This window comes from Bacillus rossius, chromosome 12 (genome assembly GCF_032445375.1).
Source record: "Bacillus rossius redtenbacheri isolate Brsri chromosome 12, Brsri_v3, whole genome shotgun sequence".
Classification (NCBI taxonomy): domain Eukaryota; kingdom Metazoa; phylum Arthropoda; class Insecta; order Phasmatodea; family Bacillidae; genus Bacillus; species Bacillus rossius.
Genome location: NC_086339.1, coordinates 6,489,636 through 6,506,622, shown reverse-complemented (window position 1 = coordinate 6,506,622; position 16,987 = coordinate 6,489,636). Strand labels below are relative to the sequence as shown.

The 16,987-nt window shown below is 39.6% G+C and overlaps 1 protein-coding gene across 5 annotated transcripts in view; it reads right to left on the bottom strand.

Moving 5' to 3' along the window:
• The window catches only part of LOC134537421 (myosin-4), a 132,807-nt gene that overhangs the window by 3,346 nt on the left and 112,474 nt on the right, over nucleotides 1-16,987 (bottom strand). For 2 of the 5 annotated variants that reach the window (XM_063377825.1, XM_063377826.1), the window contains 6 exons: nucleotides 11,782-14,138; nucleotides 11,598-11,681; nucleotides 11,138-11,331; nucleotides 9,429-9,592; nucleotides 7,784-7,887; nucleotides 4,998-5,097 (listed from right to left, as the gene is read on the bottom strand). In XM_063377825.1, coding sequence (XP_063233895.1) covers nucleotides 4,998-5,097; nucleotides 7,784-7,887; nucleotides 9,429-9,592; nucleotides 11,138-11,331; nucleotides 11,598-11,681; nucleotides 11,782-14,138 — 3,003 coding nt within the window. The other 3 variants (XR_010075988.1, XM_063377827.1, XM_063377828.1) reach the window with 3 other exon arrangements.

Genomic DNA, 16,987 nt, shown 5'->3' with positions numbered 1-16,987 from the left:
ATTCCATATTTTGCCAATAAGCTTAATCAATACTGGTAATTTTTCTTCAAACACAATTGTTTACTTACAATACAGAAACTAATTGCCACCCCACTAAAGCCTATCTAACTTATATAGATATTTTCTACTAAAATAAAAAAATTTGGGGTTGTGAATTGTTAACAATATATGTCAAATGGAATTCCTTTCAGAATATTTTTTTTTTTTTGCACCATTGAAAATAGTACCATTAAGTTGAATTTGTATCAGTAATTAAAATAGTTACAGAAAAAAAAAGATCTATGACAGCTAGTTAGAACTCGCACGACCATGTCTTCCAAACCAGCTTGACAAACCTCCAGAGCTGTCGCCTAACAAGAAAGTACGACCGTGGCTGAACGGCGGGCGGCGGAGGGGGGGCATGCAGCGCAGGAAGACGAGCAGGGCTGGCAACCTGCAAGTATGACACAGGTGCTGGCGTGGCTCATCAAGCCAGTACCTGATGTAATACTCACAGCTAGCCAGCCTTCACCTCTACTAGCTACGAGCATGCTTCACTAGCGCTAGCTGCAACAGCACTCAACAGCACTAGTCAACCACACTGGTTAGTTCAATATCATAAACACACATTACACTATCTCCAATAAAAAATAAATAAATAACATAACGACGACATGCAGTCGAGCTTAAAATCATCAACTACAAAGGCTTACAACCTCCATGTGCAAGTAAAATCCTTTTTAACATTCATTCTAACCAGCTTCATTGCCAAAAATAATGAAAGATTAAGACATACTAGGATGGCTCAGCAACCCGTAAGATGCGATATGAAATTAAATTAAATAGATTTTAATTTCAAAAACTTAAGTTCCATTAAAATAAAATAAAAGTAAAAAAAATTATTCTTTTAATACATTAAATGTATTATTAACAGTAAATTAAAATATAAATAAACAATTATACAACATCCACAAGTTAAAATTTAACTGATGAAACACAAATCAAACTTTCTCCAAAAATTACACGAAATTCATAAAACACTGGGCAAAAAAAAAAACAAAAAAAAAAAACAGAATTTGTCCATGAAGGTTGTAAACTGTATTCAACATATGCATAGATTCCTACGCTACATGGAGGAATGCAGGGTGGGGGTCTTCGTCTACGGAGCACGGAGATGGACCGGGAGACGTGTGTGAAACCCCACATGGTAATCTGAGTCCGTCACTTCACTCACAGTTACCACATGAGATTACACTCCCATCACCGCTGCCAGCGCTACCGTCGCTACCATCGCTACCTGGGGGAGTCGCCATTCTCAGGGCAACTACAACAGGCTGCAACACCACGACTAGATGTAACACAAGACAACACTCTTGGAACAGTGTAGGGCTACATTCAGTGGTCGAACATTCCACTAAAATACTCAAGGTCCAAAAACACAGTATAAACCTAACAAAAACACTACAGAATAACAAGCCATCAAAGACAGCTACTTGCAGTCAATCTGGACACATCCCACTTTTACAGTCAAATACTAAAAATACTCTTAATTAATAAAAATTTCAAAAAAACAACTCTTTTATAAGCAGAGACTTTAAAAATACATTATCTCTGAATATAAATATTTAAAAAAAAACTCATATCCAAATACACATATAAATTGTATATCCTTGATAAATATAACAGGTAAAGCAACTGCAATAGCTTACAAACATAATTATGAAAATAATAAATAAACAAACAAACTTCAGAACTTGACGGAAACTGTTCATACAATCAATAAGAGACGAGTAAAGTTATGTTTGAGAAAACAAGGAAATAAGATATCAACCCGAATTCTTTATAACTCAAGATAAAATAATTAATTTTTAATTTAAGTTAGTCTGGAACACAGGATAATTTTCCGTTTTGAAATATTTGCGAATTTATGAAATAATACGTAATATCTACAACAAATGTTCCAAACCAATTTTTTTCCATAAAATTTTGGAATGTGCATAAATAACTTTTGTACTTTTAACGATCAACCTAGTTGAACAAAGGCCTATTTACAAAAATAAAAGCACTTTTTTTTTTTAGTTTTAATAGAATATTAATAGTGGGTTACATTGTAAAAAGTCATGTTCATCAGAGGTACAACCGAGGTATTAAATAATTCATTTTTAAACAAATGATGCCAGCACAGGTTGGATAAGTACTTTGCTACGATCAAGCTTGCACTTAAAACATTTTGAGTTCATGCTTGATCTCAGCTATAGCAAAATATTTCAACACTATGAACGACACACAAGCCTAACTCCAGAACCAGTTTTCACGGACCGATACGTGCTTGCTAGAGTGGCAACTGAGCTTGGATTGTCACGCACTTTCCACAGTCGTAGTTCCATCGGTTGCCGCTAGATGCCACGTGCTGAACTATTTTCCGAGTGGAGTGGCTTCGGGTGTGATGCATCGCGTCAGAGGAATTGTAGTGTTCTTTCTGGGGTGCAAATAATGAAAAGATTGCAAGAGTGTGACAAATGTTAAGAGCAGAAAGAATTTTATGCTTTTTCTGGTTCAGAAGCTGAATACTGCAGTTCTGAATTTTTGTATGCTTACATGCAATAATTCAAAACCTCTAATTAGTCACAAACAGAAAAAATCCAAAATTATTTGCGTAATTGTATCTTATATTGAGATATTGATTTATAAATATGTGAAATAATTGAACTGGATTAAAAAAAAAAAAATATTACATCTAATAATATAAAGTGTTTATGAGACTTATTTTTATCAAGTAAAACTTAAATTTATTATTAAAATTAATTTATCTGGAACAAAATAGATAAAATGATGTAAATATTATTAAAAAGTGCAATCTCTTGAGTTTTTTTTATCACATACTAGTATTTATAATTCAAAGAACAGTAGACTCCAGATTATTCAGGTGAAGGTTAACTGGTTTGAATATTAATTGTGCAATACGTACTCCATTTTCATAAACCATAAAAACAAAAATATTTTTTGACTTGTGCCTTTGCCATTGTGCGCGCATGGAAATAACTTGTATACAAGAATTAATAATTTGACAAATCAAAACCAATATTTTGCTTTCCCTCAATTGATATTAGCTTCCTTCGTTGCACGTAGTCCAAATGTTCAGTAAAGGTTTATATTCCACCATCGACAAATCATGGCAGACACACATTTATTTAGTAAACAGTGTCTGGATTTACGATAAAGGGTTAAATATTCATAGAAACAAATAAGTTTATATTTTTAAATTCTTATTAGAATTGAAATATATCTCCTAAATCAATAACATTACTTTTAACTCTGAAATGTTGGTAGTACCTACATAGGGGAAAAAAATGTATTGCCCAAGCCCTATTATGTAAACTATGCAGAACGTGAATTATTGAATTTAATTATAGGTTGTTTAATCTCTAAATGTCATTCAACATTTATTTAAATGTACTTCAAATGTATTTAGTTACGCATTAGTACCGTAAATTAATTTTATTAATTAATCTTGATTAAAATGGTAGTCGGCAATCACACTTAATCTATCTGGAAAATTAATGATTTTTATTAAATAAACTTAGGGCAAATCTGAGCAGCGCTGTTATTACGAATTAGGGCATAACTTTGATGGACGAGTGTTACAGCGTTTGTCTAGAAAATCGGGATAAAAAAATTCAGTATTATTTGGCATTGCTTTAACCGTGGTTTTCGGTTACCTGTGAACCCCTTGCCAGTAATTACCCCAGATAATTGGGAGTCCACTGTATTTAAAAAAAAAAATAATAATTCCCCAATAATTTTAGTCTTTATAACTAACCACTGACTACATAAACAAAATCATATTTATTGAATGAATTAAGTTCCTAAGGGAAGTGACAAAACAAAGATAATAAAATTATAAAGAAAAAAGATTAATTAATTTTTTTCTTAGCCTTTAAAATAAATATGGTAAGTAGCTAATAACTTATCAACTTAGGCATAAAGTAAAGAAATACAGTAGACACAAAGCTGATCAACGGAAGATGGACGGTAGATGGACCGACTATCGGCACGCCAGACGCAGACGGGAGTCGACGACGTATGCATGCCACAAGACACAGCGCACGCACAACAAGCCGAGCGAGCTGGCCAAGAGCCTTATATCAGCCAGCAACCTGGGCACTTCCAACAGACACCCCAGAATTACCAGCTGATATTTGGCCGTAGACCAGCAGTCCAGACATGCCAAAGGAAAAAGCAGGCAGCGTAAAATAAAAATGGAAGGCTGCAAATGACACAAGACTCCTAGCTGTGCACAACGCTCTATCACAAGAAGCAGTCACATCAAAACATCAATAAACTAAAGCAAAACCCCTTTACTTTCAACTTTCTTACAATATATTCCTTAAAGAGAAAATTCTTTATCATTTTATACAATATATAACAGTAAAACCTCATTTTTAGATACCCTTGATTAACGAATATTATTTACTTCCATCATTTTCCATGTAGTATTAATGCATTGCTTTCCCGCTTTATGTGAAAGCATTTCTTGCAGTTTACGTCCGTTGCATTCATGCAGTCGAAATGTGAAATGTGTAATAAAATCTCACCATAAAAAGTGGGCATTTTGAGATTAAACATTCTCATTCCTTACTTAAGAACCGAAATGATCAAGTTCAACATTTAAAAAATTTTGAATTACCGCAAGATTTGGTGGATTTATTGTTTTCGCCATTACAGATAAGTTCTAATTAATATATAAAAACATAATCATCGCTGTAATTTTTGTGGTGTATGTTTGCTTGTTTCCATCGTTAACAAGAATAAAAATATTTTTTAAATGCTTCCCCCCTTTTAAAGATTTTTTGATTTTTACATATTATTTCCTGGATTCCTTGAAATATTTAAACACAAGGTTCTACTGTTATGTAGATACCTAAAAGTGTATGAAATAAAAGGGGTTTTACTCTACTTTAACTTATGATAACCAATCAACATTGAGCTATGTTACTCGACGGCAGCGGTCTCCTCACCTTCCTCTCTGAGCGCTCCCACCAGGTCTGTCTTCCTGTCCAGCTGCTCTCCGAGACGCGCGGCCGCGCTCAGGCCCTCCTTCGCCTCCGCAAGCTGTCCCTGCACGCAACCACGCGTCACACATTACACATTCTCAACTGAGGAGAGCTTGCCCTGCACGCAACTAGGGTTCTGCGAATATTCAACATTTCCGAATTCGAGTTCGAATTTTTTGATATTCGATTCGTCAATTCTAATCAAATTCATTTTATAATAATTCGACTTGCAAAATCTGGCCCGGATACACTAATAAAAGAAAATAATAAATATTCTCAAATCGATTAAAAACAAATTTGAAACTCGTGAATTTTTTTGAAATTCGATTTAAACTGAAAAATCACAATTGGCAGATGTCTACACGCAACAACACATTACACATTCTCAAATGAGGAGAGCATTGGAAATACTTGCAAAGATAGCCTGTGCCAACTCTACATACTACTTGATGGAAATGGCAGCGAGGAAGTGTGGAAAGATGGAAGCGTGCTGGGCCCATAGCCTGATGGAAATTTAGGGCAACAGTGGAAAAAGAAAGAGGCCATTACATACTTAAGATAAACGCATGTAATCTTAAATATGAGAACACAAACAAAGGCCGACATACTTTAAACACAAGAGAACAAAATATTGAAGCAAATAGGTATTGACAAGATATATCCAAAGAATTTGTTCATATAAGTACACTTTCCAACACTACTTACCAACACCAGCATCACAGGTCTAGTTCAGTCATGGGCTAGGTCTTCATTTTAGCATGCTATAGTTGAGCATATTTTATAATTCAGAATCAAATGAGCCACTTGCGTTTAGATTATCGGGTGGCAGGGGCGTGCAAAACACTTATTTTTTCCCCTTCCAATTCGAATCTTAGGTCCAAAACGATTATCAAAAGTCTTTGCAAAAGACTGAAGTGAAAAATCACTTAAATATTTTGTTACTTAAAGAAAAATTAATAGATACAATTTTAAATGCTCGAGTTGTGTTTACCGTATTTAATGGCATATATGTCGCCATCGCAGATAGGTCGCATCGGTAATTCATTACCGCGCCGTGCGCAGAGAAAGGTCATTGTACTCGATCAGCTGTTGTTACGGCGCGGCGTAGCCTCCGGCTGGCTCTCTTTGTTCACTGAGCTGCGCATGCGCAGTATAACTCACTCAATGCTCCGCCCAGACTCGTGACCTTGCATCAGCAGCCAGCCAATAGATGCGAGCTTAGCGGAAAAAAATATAAGCTCCACCTCCCGTGTACCAGTTTTGTCCAGTTCTAATACCAGTTTATTGGTATACGCACCAGTTTTCTCGCTGCCGTGACATGTTCAAGTTTACGTCCATCTTGATGTCTTGATACCAATAATTAATTAATTACGATCCCCAGAAATAAATTGTTAGTTTAAAAAATATGCATCAACTGTACAATACTTCTGAAATTATAAAATACGTATAAAACAGTTACCAAGACTCCGCTCATTTTATCTTGTGAAGTTTGTCTCGTACCAGTATTTCGGCTAAGTTGTGACATAAATACAGTATCAGAAATTAACAATCAGCCACGTTCATACATTCGTGAGTTTACGTTTTTCCCTCGTGCATTTTAGATTGTCTCCTGCTGTAATTACTCGAACTTTTACACGTCTAGGCTTAAATTACATGTTTAGAAATAAAAGCAACTTTTCATGTTATAAAATATGTATATTTTCAATTTAAAATGTTCATGCCAACTATAAACGTTATGTTTTTCACTATGTTTTTAGGCCTACTAGCTAATCTTATCTACTCTTAAAGTACCCACGGTATTTTCTGGTTGTTTATGGTTGTTACGTGACGTAAATAGCGGGATGGATTCGATTTTTGAGACGTAATTTGCGTGAAAGTATTGTATTGGACTAAATGGGAACTAAACGGAACCTGAAGAATATAATGCAAATAACGGGAAAACGTAAATAACGGTAACGTAAATAAGGGGTTTGGCTGTATGTGTACATTGTAAATAAATTTGCCTATACCTATATAAACTTATTTTTCGCATTTTAAAGCAAAATATTGCAAAAAAAATTCCTCAAAAATTTTAAAAAAAATTTCTCTTCACATATAGGTCGCACTTCATTTCCCCCCCATCAAATCTGGTAAAATTGCCGTGACCTATATGCGAGTAAATATGGTAATCAGCTATTCAGGAAACATTAAGCAAGCTAAAAAACTACCAATACTAGTAAAACAAAAGCTAAAAAAAAAAAAAAAATACACTATGATGATTGCATATAATTAAGCATCTTCTCAAATATCTTGAGCGCAGGCTATTGTATTAAATCTGAAATACTATGAAAGAATATTGTTTTATTGTTAAGTATACAACACCCAATAAACATAGATGATATTTCTCTCTAATTCTGTATGTTATTTATTAGTTACATAATCTACATTAATCACTTTGCCAAATTTTTCAAACACTCAAAAATAAACAGATTTACTTTTTTTTTTGTTTTTAGTTATTTGAGATGTGCTCATTACTAATTATTTTATTGTATAAGTGCATCATTCATGGGTCTCTCGACAATTTTGTTAAAATCAAATATTATAAAATATTTTAATTACATAATTGTAAAGTAATAAACCATTTAAATGAATAAACACAAAAATCTGTTTTAAAAACAAAATTGGCCTAAAAATTAAAATCATAAATCTTGTCCCTAATATGAAAAAAACAATGAGGGAAGAAAAGTCTTCACTAGATCGAGCACACTCACTCTCAAGGAATTTATTTCTGCGGCCAGTTCTGCTTCCTTGGTGTGAGAAGACTGCAGTTGCTGTCGTATCCTTTCTGTTTCGAACATTACCTCCCTTTCCTTATCTGCAACACAACAATCCCAAAGGTTTTCAACAACTGCAAGCAAGGGAAAAATACAGGAGTGGGGTGAATTGTCGTATCCTTTCTGTTTCGAACATTACCTCCCTTTCCTTATCTGCAACACAACAATCCCAAAGGTTTTCAACAACTGCAAGCAAGGGAAAAATACAGGAGTGGGGTGAATTTTATAAATGTTTGCATTGGAATATTATGAATTTGTGATGTCACAACCGATCTAATGCCATGCAACACAGTAGCAGCTACCTTACTTGCTGTATGTATCTATGAAGAAACAAGTAGTGGCCCTAAAACAAGATTTTAAAAAAACCTAAATAATGTATTCAATTACCCTTTTAAAGTAGCAAAAATTGTGATTATAACCATAACTAAAAACTGCTGCAATTAACAATGAAAACGCACTAATAACTAGGGTATAAATATGTAAACATGAGCTTATTTAATAACTAATTTGAGAATACAGAATTTTAATTAAAGATACACATTTCTCATAAAATGGATTTGAATTCACAGTATTTTGAAATTCGCAAAAGTTTTCTAAATCAACATGTAGTCTGAAAAATAAGGTGAATAGAACTGAAATGAAACTTGGTTGGTTAGGTTGTCAAAAATATTTTAGCAGGATTCTATTGTCACTCTTAACATTCAAATTCAATATTCGTACTCGAGAATAATTTTGGTATTCATAATCAATTTAAACTAAAAAACTGCAATTTGCACAGGCCTTGCATAAGTGATATATGAGCTTATAATGACATGGTTCTTGGGTCTTGAATAACACGGTACCATGTTTTCTCACATAAATGTTGCACATTTTATTCTAAAATCAAGTTTTAAAAGTAGGGGTGCGGCGATTATAAGGCAAAAAAAAATGTTTGTTAAGTAAACTTATTAATAAAAACAAAACCTGTTCATGGAAAGTACATTTATTTAAAAAAAGGTGGAGTATACTAGAACACGCTGAAGAATTTATATTAATAAATCATTAAACAAAAACCTTTCATCAACTTTAAAAAGAAAAACCCAAAACTCTAACGCGAACGCAAACCACTTGAATCTGACGTGAACTAACGTGTCGTAGTACACACTTGCCACGAAAGAATGCAGGCTATCAAATGCAGTTAACTCGGCACCTGACAGAGAGTGCGCGTTGCAACCAATTGGCGAGATATCAATATTCGACTACGTGCGCGCGCGCTATACAGGAAGCAACATAACCAAACAAGAATGATGCGCCGGCTACACTTTTATAAGCGGTACTCCGCGGCAACGCAGACAATCAGATAAAAGGAAACAACGTTTAAACACGTCTTTAAAAGAAAATTCACACGTCAGACAACTTCGAATTTCCGTTAATTGAATAAATAAGTGGTAATGGCCGAATTAAATTTTAGATTTATTCTTTAAAATACATTGTTTTATACAGAAAAGATACCTGCACAAAGTGCTCGGCATCTACTAGCGGAGTTTACGGGAGAAGTTTATTCATCCCAATTCTGACGGGCCTGAGATACGGGTGACGGCACCTCGGTGGAACTGCTTGAGCACGGCCTGCAGGTTGGTGAGGGCGGCGGCCTGGCGCTCCGCCTGGTCCTCCGTGGCCGACAGCCGGGCCTGGGCGTCCTCCCGCTGCTGCGACACCAGCCGCAGCTGCTCCTGCAGCGTCTCCACCTGCTGGTTGGCCTGCACGCTGCCGGCACGCACCACCACACTCCAGCACACGAACCTCTACACCTCCACACTTCACAACATGCTCGTGTGTCCACCACTGAACACTCGAGGATACCGCTCGTTCACCATCGCACTGCTCAGTCCCGCCGTTGTCGCGACCACGTTCCACCGGAGCAGTGGCGTAGCTAGGATTTGTGTATAGGGGATGTTAAGAAGCATGGTCTCTCTCCCCCCCCCCCCCCCCCCCCCCACCAACCAACCACCGTATTAAAGTGGTGGTCCGGGGGCCCTCCCCCGGGAAAATTTGGATTTTAAAGTGTAAATTAGTGCTATTTTAGCAGTTTTCAGTACTTAAATTTAAATACTGTAATGGTAAATTTTTTTATTAATTTTTAATATGAAATTTGTTTTTGAGTGATGAATAAGAAAATTAAAGATTTGGAGTTAAGGGAGGGGGGGGGGGGGGGTGATCCCCTAAACCCCCCCCCCCCCCTGGCTACGCTCCTGCACCGGAGGACCACGCAAAATAATTGCGAGATATAATCGCACGAAACTACCCAAACCCACAAGTCACAGCACCTGTCCTATGGTCCAGAACAAGGGAATTGTATGCACGGCATACCCATTGTTCGTGTTCACGTTGAAGTCAACCGCACAACCTACTCACATTATGAACAAAAAAAAGAGAGCTGAACAATCACAAAATGGCGCCCGGTAACAGTATCTTTATGGTCGGTGTCGCCAACATCTCAATGTTTAAATTCCCTTCTAAACACCAGTTATACCTTGTTACACAACACCATTACTGGTTGCCATTTTGACCATTTTTTTTTGTTTTGTTTTCAAGAGTTAGTCTTGTATGGAACATTTGGTAGCGAGTTGAAACGTTTCTGAGAACAATGGATGTGCCGTGCACACAATTCTGGTTGTGGGATGCAGAACTAATGTGGTGACCTGTTGTGGACAATCCCTTCGATTCAAATCAGTGTCGCAATTGACTGCGTGGTCCTCGGGTGAGAAAGAGTTAAATGTTGCGTGAACAAGGAAAATGCAAAGTGCAATGGTAAACTAGGTAGCTATCCCTACCAGCTGAAATAATAGCACGTCACACTTCTGTTGCAACCAACAAAATGCTAGACCAGGAGCATACACACAATTTAATTTTGATTGGGGAAGTGATAGAATCTTTAACCAGACAAACTTAAAATTTTCAAGAGACTAAACAAATTGCATAATTTATGTTATCACTAGGGACAAGTACTTCAAGAAAAAATATGAACGGTGCAATAAGGCAGTACGGAAAGAGACCATTGCATCATTTATCTATGCCGTTCAAGACTTGTATTGATTCTGCACTAAACGGCTGTGAAATGATTACAGTATGCCTGAACCCAGAAACAGACTATGCTACAGTGTTTCAACATAATCGGTCTCGAAATAATATATGCCCCTATTGACGACATTTCTCGGCAACTCTTCAAACCCACAAAGATCTAATAGACAATGCATCAAGACTTTAATTGCAACGTTAGCACTTTCCCACCGTAACTTCGGACCACCGCACCTGACGGAGGTGTAGGCGGTGGAGGAGCTCTTGGCTCGCTCCTCCGCCTGCAGGAGCTGCTGCCTCAGGTCCTGCACCTGGCCCTCCAGCCTGAGCGCCTCCTGGGTGTAGCTGTCCTCGACCCCCACCAGGTGCAGTCGCAGTCGGTCCAGCTCCTTGCGCAGCGCAGCCTCCTTCTCCCGCAGATCCTGCGCCTGCCGCCACCCCCACCTCTCCAGCACACCAGGTCACTCGAGTCTCACTGTTTCCCCCACTGTCGTCTCCCTGCCATGTTCTTACTTGTCACACTGTGATCACTCTACAAACTGCAGCAGTTGGCAGGCAGAATTAGAACGGAACTATTGACTGAAATTTTTCTGCATCCATACTTTATCCGAGATGAATTATAACAAGTTTTTAAAACCAATCTCTCCATCAGAAAAAAAAATGCTTTGATCATGATCTAATTAACTGCACTAACCTCACGCTCCAAGTACTTGCTTTTAGATTGTTCCACTTGCAATGCTTCAGACACAGATGTCAACTGGCCCTCCAAGTCAGCAACCTGAAAAATAGTACTACAGGTTAGGTTCACAAAGCCCAAGAGTACAAATGATAAAACACTTCAGTTTGTATTACAAAGTACAAATTGAATCACATGTTACCCTTGAATTTTCAGCAGATTGTCGCTCGTGCGCACTGGCAGCGTCCAGGAGTGACTGAAGATGATTCACTTGAGACTGGAGACGATGAAGTTCCTGATCCTTCGCAAGGATGGTGTCGGAGTTGCTCCTGATGACCTCGTCCCTCCTCGAGAGCTCGGCCTGCAGCTCCTCCGCGGTGTCCCGGGCCTGGAAGGAGGCGAGGGCCTCCAGCTTCTCCAGCCGCTGCTTCACCGAGATGAGCTCGTTCTGGGCGTCGAGCAGCGTCTTCTGCTTGTCCTCAGCCTGCCGCCGGCTCTCCTCCGACCGGCGCAGCTCCTGGCCCAGCAGCGCCCCCAGTCGCTGGATCTCCGCGTGGTACCGCACGCTCTCCTCGTGCTTCTGCCGCACGGCGCCGGCCAGCTCCTCCCGCTGATCCCGCAGAGCGGCCAGCTGAGCGTCCCTCTCCCGGAGCTCCTGCTCCAGCGCCCGCACCCTGCCCTTCGCCCCCTCCAGCTCTTCCAGCCTCACCTCCAGCAGAGACTCCAGGTCCCCCTTCGCAGACAGCAGCTCCGACAACTCCCGCTTCAGCGAGTGTGACCCCGCCTCGCCCGCGTCCAGGCTCTTGACCAGGCTCTCCACTTCTCTAACTTCTTTATCGACGTCCAACTTCTCCGCTGCTCTGTTGCTGTCCGTTTCAGAGTCCTGCACGACTGCCGCGGCTTGCTGTAAATTCTGCTGCTGCTCCCCTTCTTTAACTTCAAAACTGGAGCGTTCCTTCGCATCAGATGCACGCCTGCTCTCGTCCAACTGCACAAGAGCGTCTTCGTACAAGTGCCTCAGCCGGGCGGCATCAGCCCTCGCCTGGTCCAGGTCTTGCCGGAGTTGACCGACCTCGGCCAGGCACTCCGACCGCTTCAGCTTCTCCGCCTCCAGGTGGGCACTCGCTGCCGAGAGGGCGTCCTTCAGACTCGACACCTGGACGTCCTGCTCCTCCGCAAGACGCAGACTTTCCTGAACCCTCAACTCCAGTTCACAAGAATTCTTCTCTGCTTCTTGCATCTTACGTTTTACCCCATCATATTCCTCCGACAATGTTTCAAATTCCTTCCGCAAGTGTTCCTGGTCACAGATTTTCCTATCTCTATCAGCTATCTGTTCATCCAGCATATCTTTCGTCTTCATCACCTCCTGTAGCTGCTTCTCTGCCTCTTGTGCCTTTTTCTCCCAGTAGCAACTCTCTTGCTCAATCTCTGCACACCTTTTCTCCAATTTTTCTTTGACCGTCACAATTTCTTGACAGTGCTCTTCCTTCTGAGCCAAACTGCTCTTGAAAAACTCTAGCAATCTCTCCCACTCTGCAGCCTTCATCTGCAGTTCCTTCACCTCGCTCTGAAGCTGGCCGTTACACATTAGTTCTTTATCTAGTGACTCCACCAGAGACTCGTTTTTGTTACAGAGTCCAAGCAACTCACCTTCGAGGTCAGATTTCTGCGCTTCGAGCTCTGCAACACGTGCCTGCCACTCGGACCTTTCTTGGCCGTGTTTCTGCAGCAGGGCCGCATGTTCCTGCCTCAGACCATCGATGTCACCGAGCGCAGACACTTTCGCAAACACTTGCTCCAATTCTTGTTGCAACGTGGACTTGTCAACCTCACATTCTAGCAGCTGTGCTTTGACATCAGAGTTTACTTGCAGCTCACGTTCAAGTTTTTCTTCCAACTCCTGGACACGAGCCTGTGCAGCCAATCTCTCGCTGTTTGCCTCTTCAAATCTCTCCTGCGAAAGCTCAATTTTCTGTTCGAGGTCCCGAATCTGAGCGTAGAGTTTCGCAGTTGTTTCAGTGTTGCGATTCCTCTCGTTGCCGAGAGACTCCTCCGCGGCACGGAGCGCGTCCGCGAGCCTGCGGCTCTCTCCGCGCAGTCTTTCCGCGTCCGCCTCCAGGTTGGACCGGGACTCGGCCAGGACGGCCACCTTCTCCTCCAGCGCCGCCGCCTCCTCGCTGTTCTCGGGGATGGGCGCGAGCCCGCCCGCCCGGGACAGCTCCTCGCGACACTCCCTCAGCTCCTTCGCCAGGGACGCCACCTCCCTCTCTAGCGTGTCGCGCTGCCACTTGCACTCCGCGCTCATGCGCACCAGCGCTGCCACCACGCGCGAGCCCTCCCCCTCGGCCGCTGCCCGCCCCTCGTCGTAGAACTGCTCCGGGATCTCCAGCGTCAGCAACCCGACCACCTTCTCGTACAGGGACCACTCCAGCAAGTAATCCACCGTGTCAAGCTCTGCAGCGATTGGGAAGTGTTGCTTCTGCCTTGCAGACTTCACATCTTCCACCAGCTGGTCGTTTTCATCTTGCAAAGACTTCTTCGCGGCAAGGAGCTGATCTACAACACAATGTTACAATGTTCATAATATTTAATTTTAAAAATTTTTACTGCCAACTAGGGATGGGTCTGTACCGGTTCTCGGTTCCTACGGTTCTCAGCATTTTAACCGAAAACCGCAGCTAAAATGTCGGTACAGGCACTGGCAGTATAGCAAAACCCTATACGAAAATAGTCCTTCACTACAACTTAACTGCAGCATGAAATGGCTCAACTCACGTCCAATTCACATATGAATGATTTTTTTGGACTTCTGTGGAATAATATTCATCTCTAACTATAAAATAAATTACACTTGAAAATATTTAATGTTCTTGTCACATATGTAAACAAAGTACGTTTTACAATCAAAACATAACAGTTGAAGGTGCCATTGAAGTAGTTCATAGATAAGTGAAACTGTATAACGTGCCGCAGCAGAAAGAAGAGAACAGAAAGATGCCATGTTTGTTTCAAAGGTTTTTAAAATAGGCAGTTAATTGAGTCGTTGACACGTATGAGTTACTGGTGTACAAAGAACAATAAAAGTGCAAAAGTATATTTGTTTAATAGAATTGATGATTGATATAAAATATTTCCGTAATAATTTTCGGCATTCTAACATTTTATGCTATTTGTGCAGTGCTGTGGAGTGTAAGTTCACTGCATCTGCATCCATCTAGCGGAATGGCTAGTAACGTTCTCTTTTAGGAAACGAGATTGCTTTGAAAGTGGCACATCTGTTTTTTTTTAGTGGTAATAGCATTGACAAAGATCCCGCGGACACGAGATGAAGGATGTTTATTTATTTTTTGCAAAGTGGTGTATGGATGGTAAATGTACATTACTAATGACTGGACAAACGAAATGCTTGTTGACACTTGTAAGGTATAATTATTCCGGCAAAACAGTACAAATTGTGTAAGAAATGTCATCAGAAGTGTGGCAGTAATTGACTTGACTGCAAACAAACTTAATTCGATGTAGACAATTTATTAGGGCTGGGCCGATTCTGATTCTTAAGTATCGGCATCTGCAGCATCTGTAAAATATTTGCTGATACTTCACGCCAATACCTCAGTCCAAGTTCTTAAACTGTGTTATATTGTTTTTGTTAGAAAAAAAATCACTAAAGAATACCGTATTGACCCGAATATAAGGCAACCTGCAGTTTCAGGAGGCCAAACAAATATAAAAATATTTTTGGTAGAAATTAATGTGAAAATTCATTAGACATACATTGTGTTGATAAATCCTTTTTGCATTTATGTATACCGCATTTAACTTTCCGTTTCACTTAAGCTACGTATTACTATTTAGTAGTATGTTAAACGTAACAAAGCAAACAAAGAATGCAGCTTGCCGGAACAAAACAAGTGGCTAGCTGCCATGGTGAAACATACGGCCATGAAAAACTTCGGTGACGTAACCGCAAATATTTGTCCATATGATATTACTCTTTGACAGAGTCTCTGTCCTATGAATTTTAAAGAATAATCTATGATAATTATGTTGTTTGAAAGGTTTTTACAAAAATAAAGAGTGGATTACTGTGAAATTATTAAAATAGCTTTTGAAACAACGTACCAAATTCCTGTAAATATGGCGTCTTCGTGCGTGTTCGGCAATGTTCGTTAACAACAAAGAAATATTGTGGAAAGACAGTTGGCAGCCGTGAATTTCCAAACATTACATCCGAAATGTTCTTAACATTTTCTGTTTTAAAAACGTAAACAATCGTTCTGAAAATAGCTGTGATATTTAGGTACAAATATTTCCGTTAAAAATCTGAAATTAAATTACCGTAAATGTTAACTAGCGATTGTACACCAAGTACAATAATTATTAATTGTGTAATAAAAGGTTGCCATTTTGAGATATTTTTACTCAAGAACAAATATTTTAATTTTCAACTTTAAACAATTGTGAATTACTGCAATATTGGGTGGATTTATCATTTTCCCCGTGTGAGGTAACAAAGTCTTAGTTAATATAAAAAATTGTGAACATTTTTTTTAACAATGGTTCTACTGTAGCTTTCCGCTTGGAACTAATCTTTGTGGTTCATCATTGGTGTTGAAGCGTCGTCCTCCAAGCCACTTTTTCAACGTGGGGAAAAGGTGATAGTCACTCGGTGCCAAATCCGGACTGTAAGGAGGGTGATCAAACACAACTGAGGTGTGAGTTGGCCGAGACGTGTCGATTCGTGTACGAGCGATTAGGGTATTGATTAATGGGCATGCCATGGAGAAATGAGGGAAAATTTACCATTGTGTAACCCCCGCTGTCTCAGATATTTCTCACACTGAAAGTAGATTAATTTCATTTTTAATTTTAAGAAATCACTCAGCTTCAAGAACCGTTTCAGTACATTGTTCCACAAAATATTTATTAAGAGTAAGATTATGGGTGGGTGTGTCACAAGTGAACTGTTATTTCTTATGAAATAGCAGCAATGTGCAACAAACTTATGATGGATGACCCAGATTCTCAACCGGTTTTCATATTGGCACAACACAACAGTGCCTCTGCAGTCAAGAAAGCGTGACATTCAAAAAAAAATTTCAAAATTTTGGCTCATACAATGGGTGTAAAGTAGCACAAGTGTTTATCACCACCACTTCGCAACTTTTTACACCCTGAAAAAAAAAAAAGGGGGGGGGGAGTTGACTAAAGTCAGTTTACGGACGATAATTTTGCGTGGTAACGTCATATCAAATTTTTTAAATCGCTGCTTTTAAAAGGCCGCCTTAACCTGTTTGACATTATAGAATCTTTTCTCACGGTGGTTGGCTGGTTCTTGCAGGCGGAACATGACAATGAGACATGCTTTTCGTGCGCGCAGCAGGCGTTCATTGATTTATAAGACG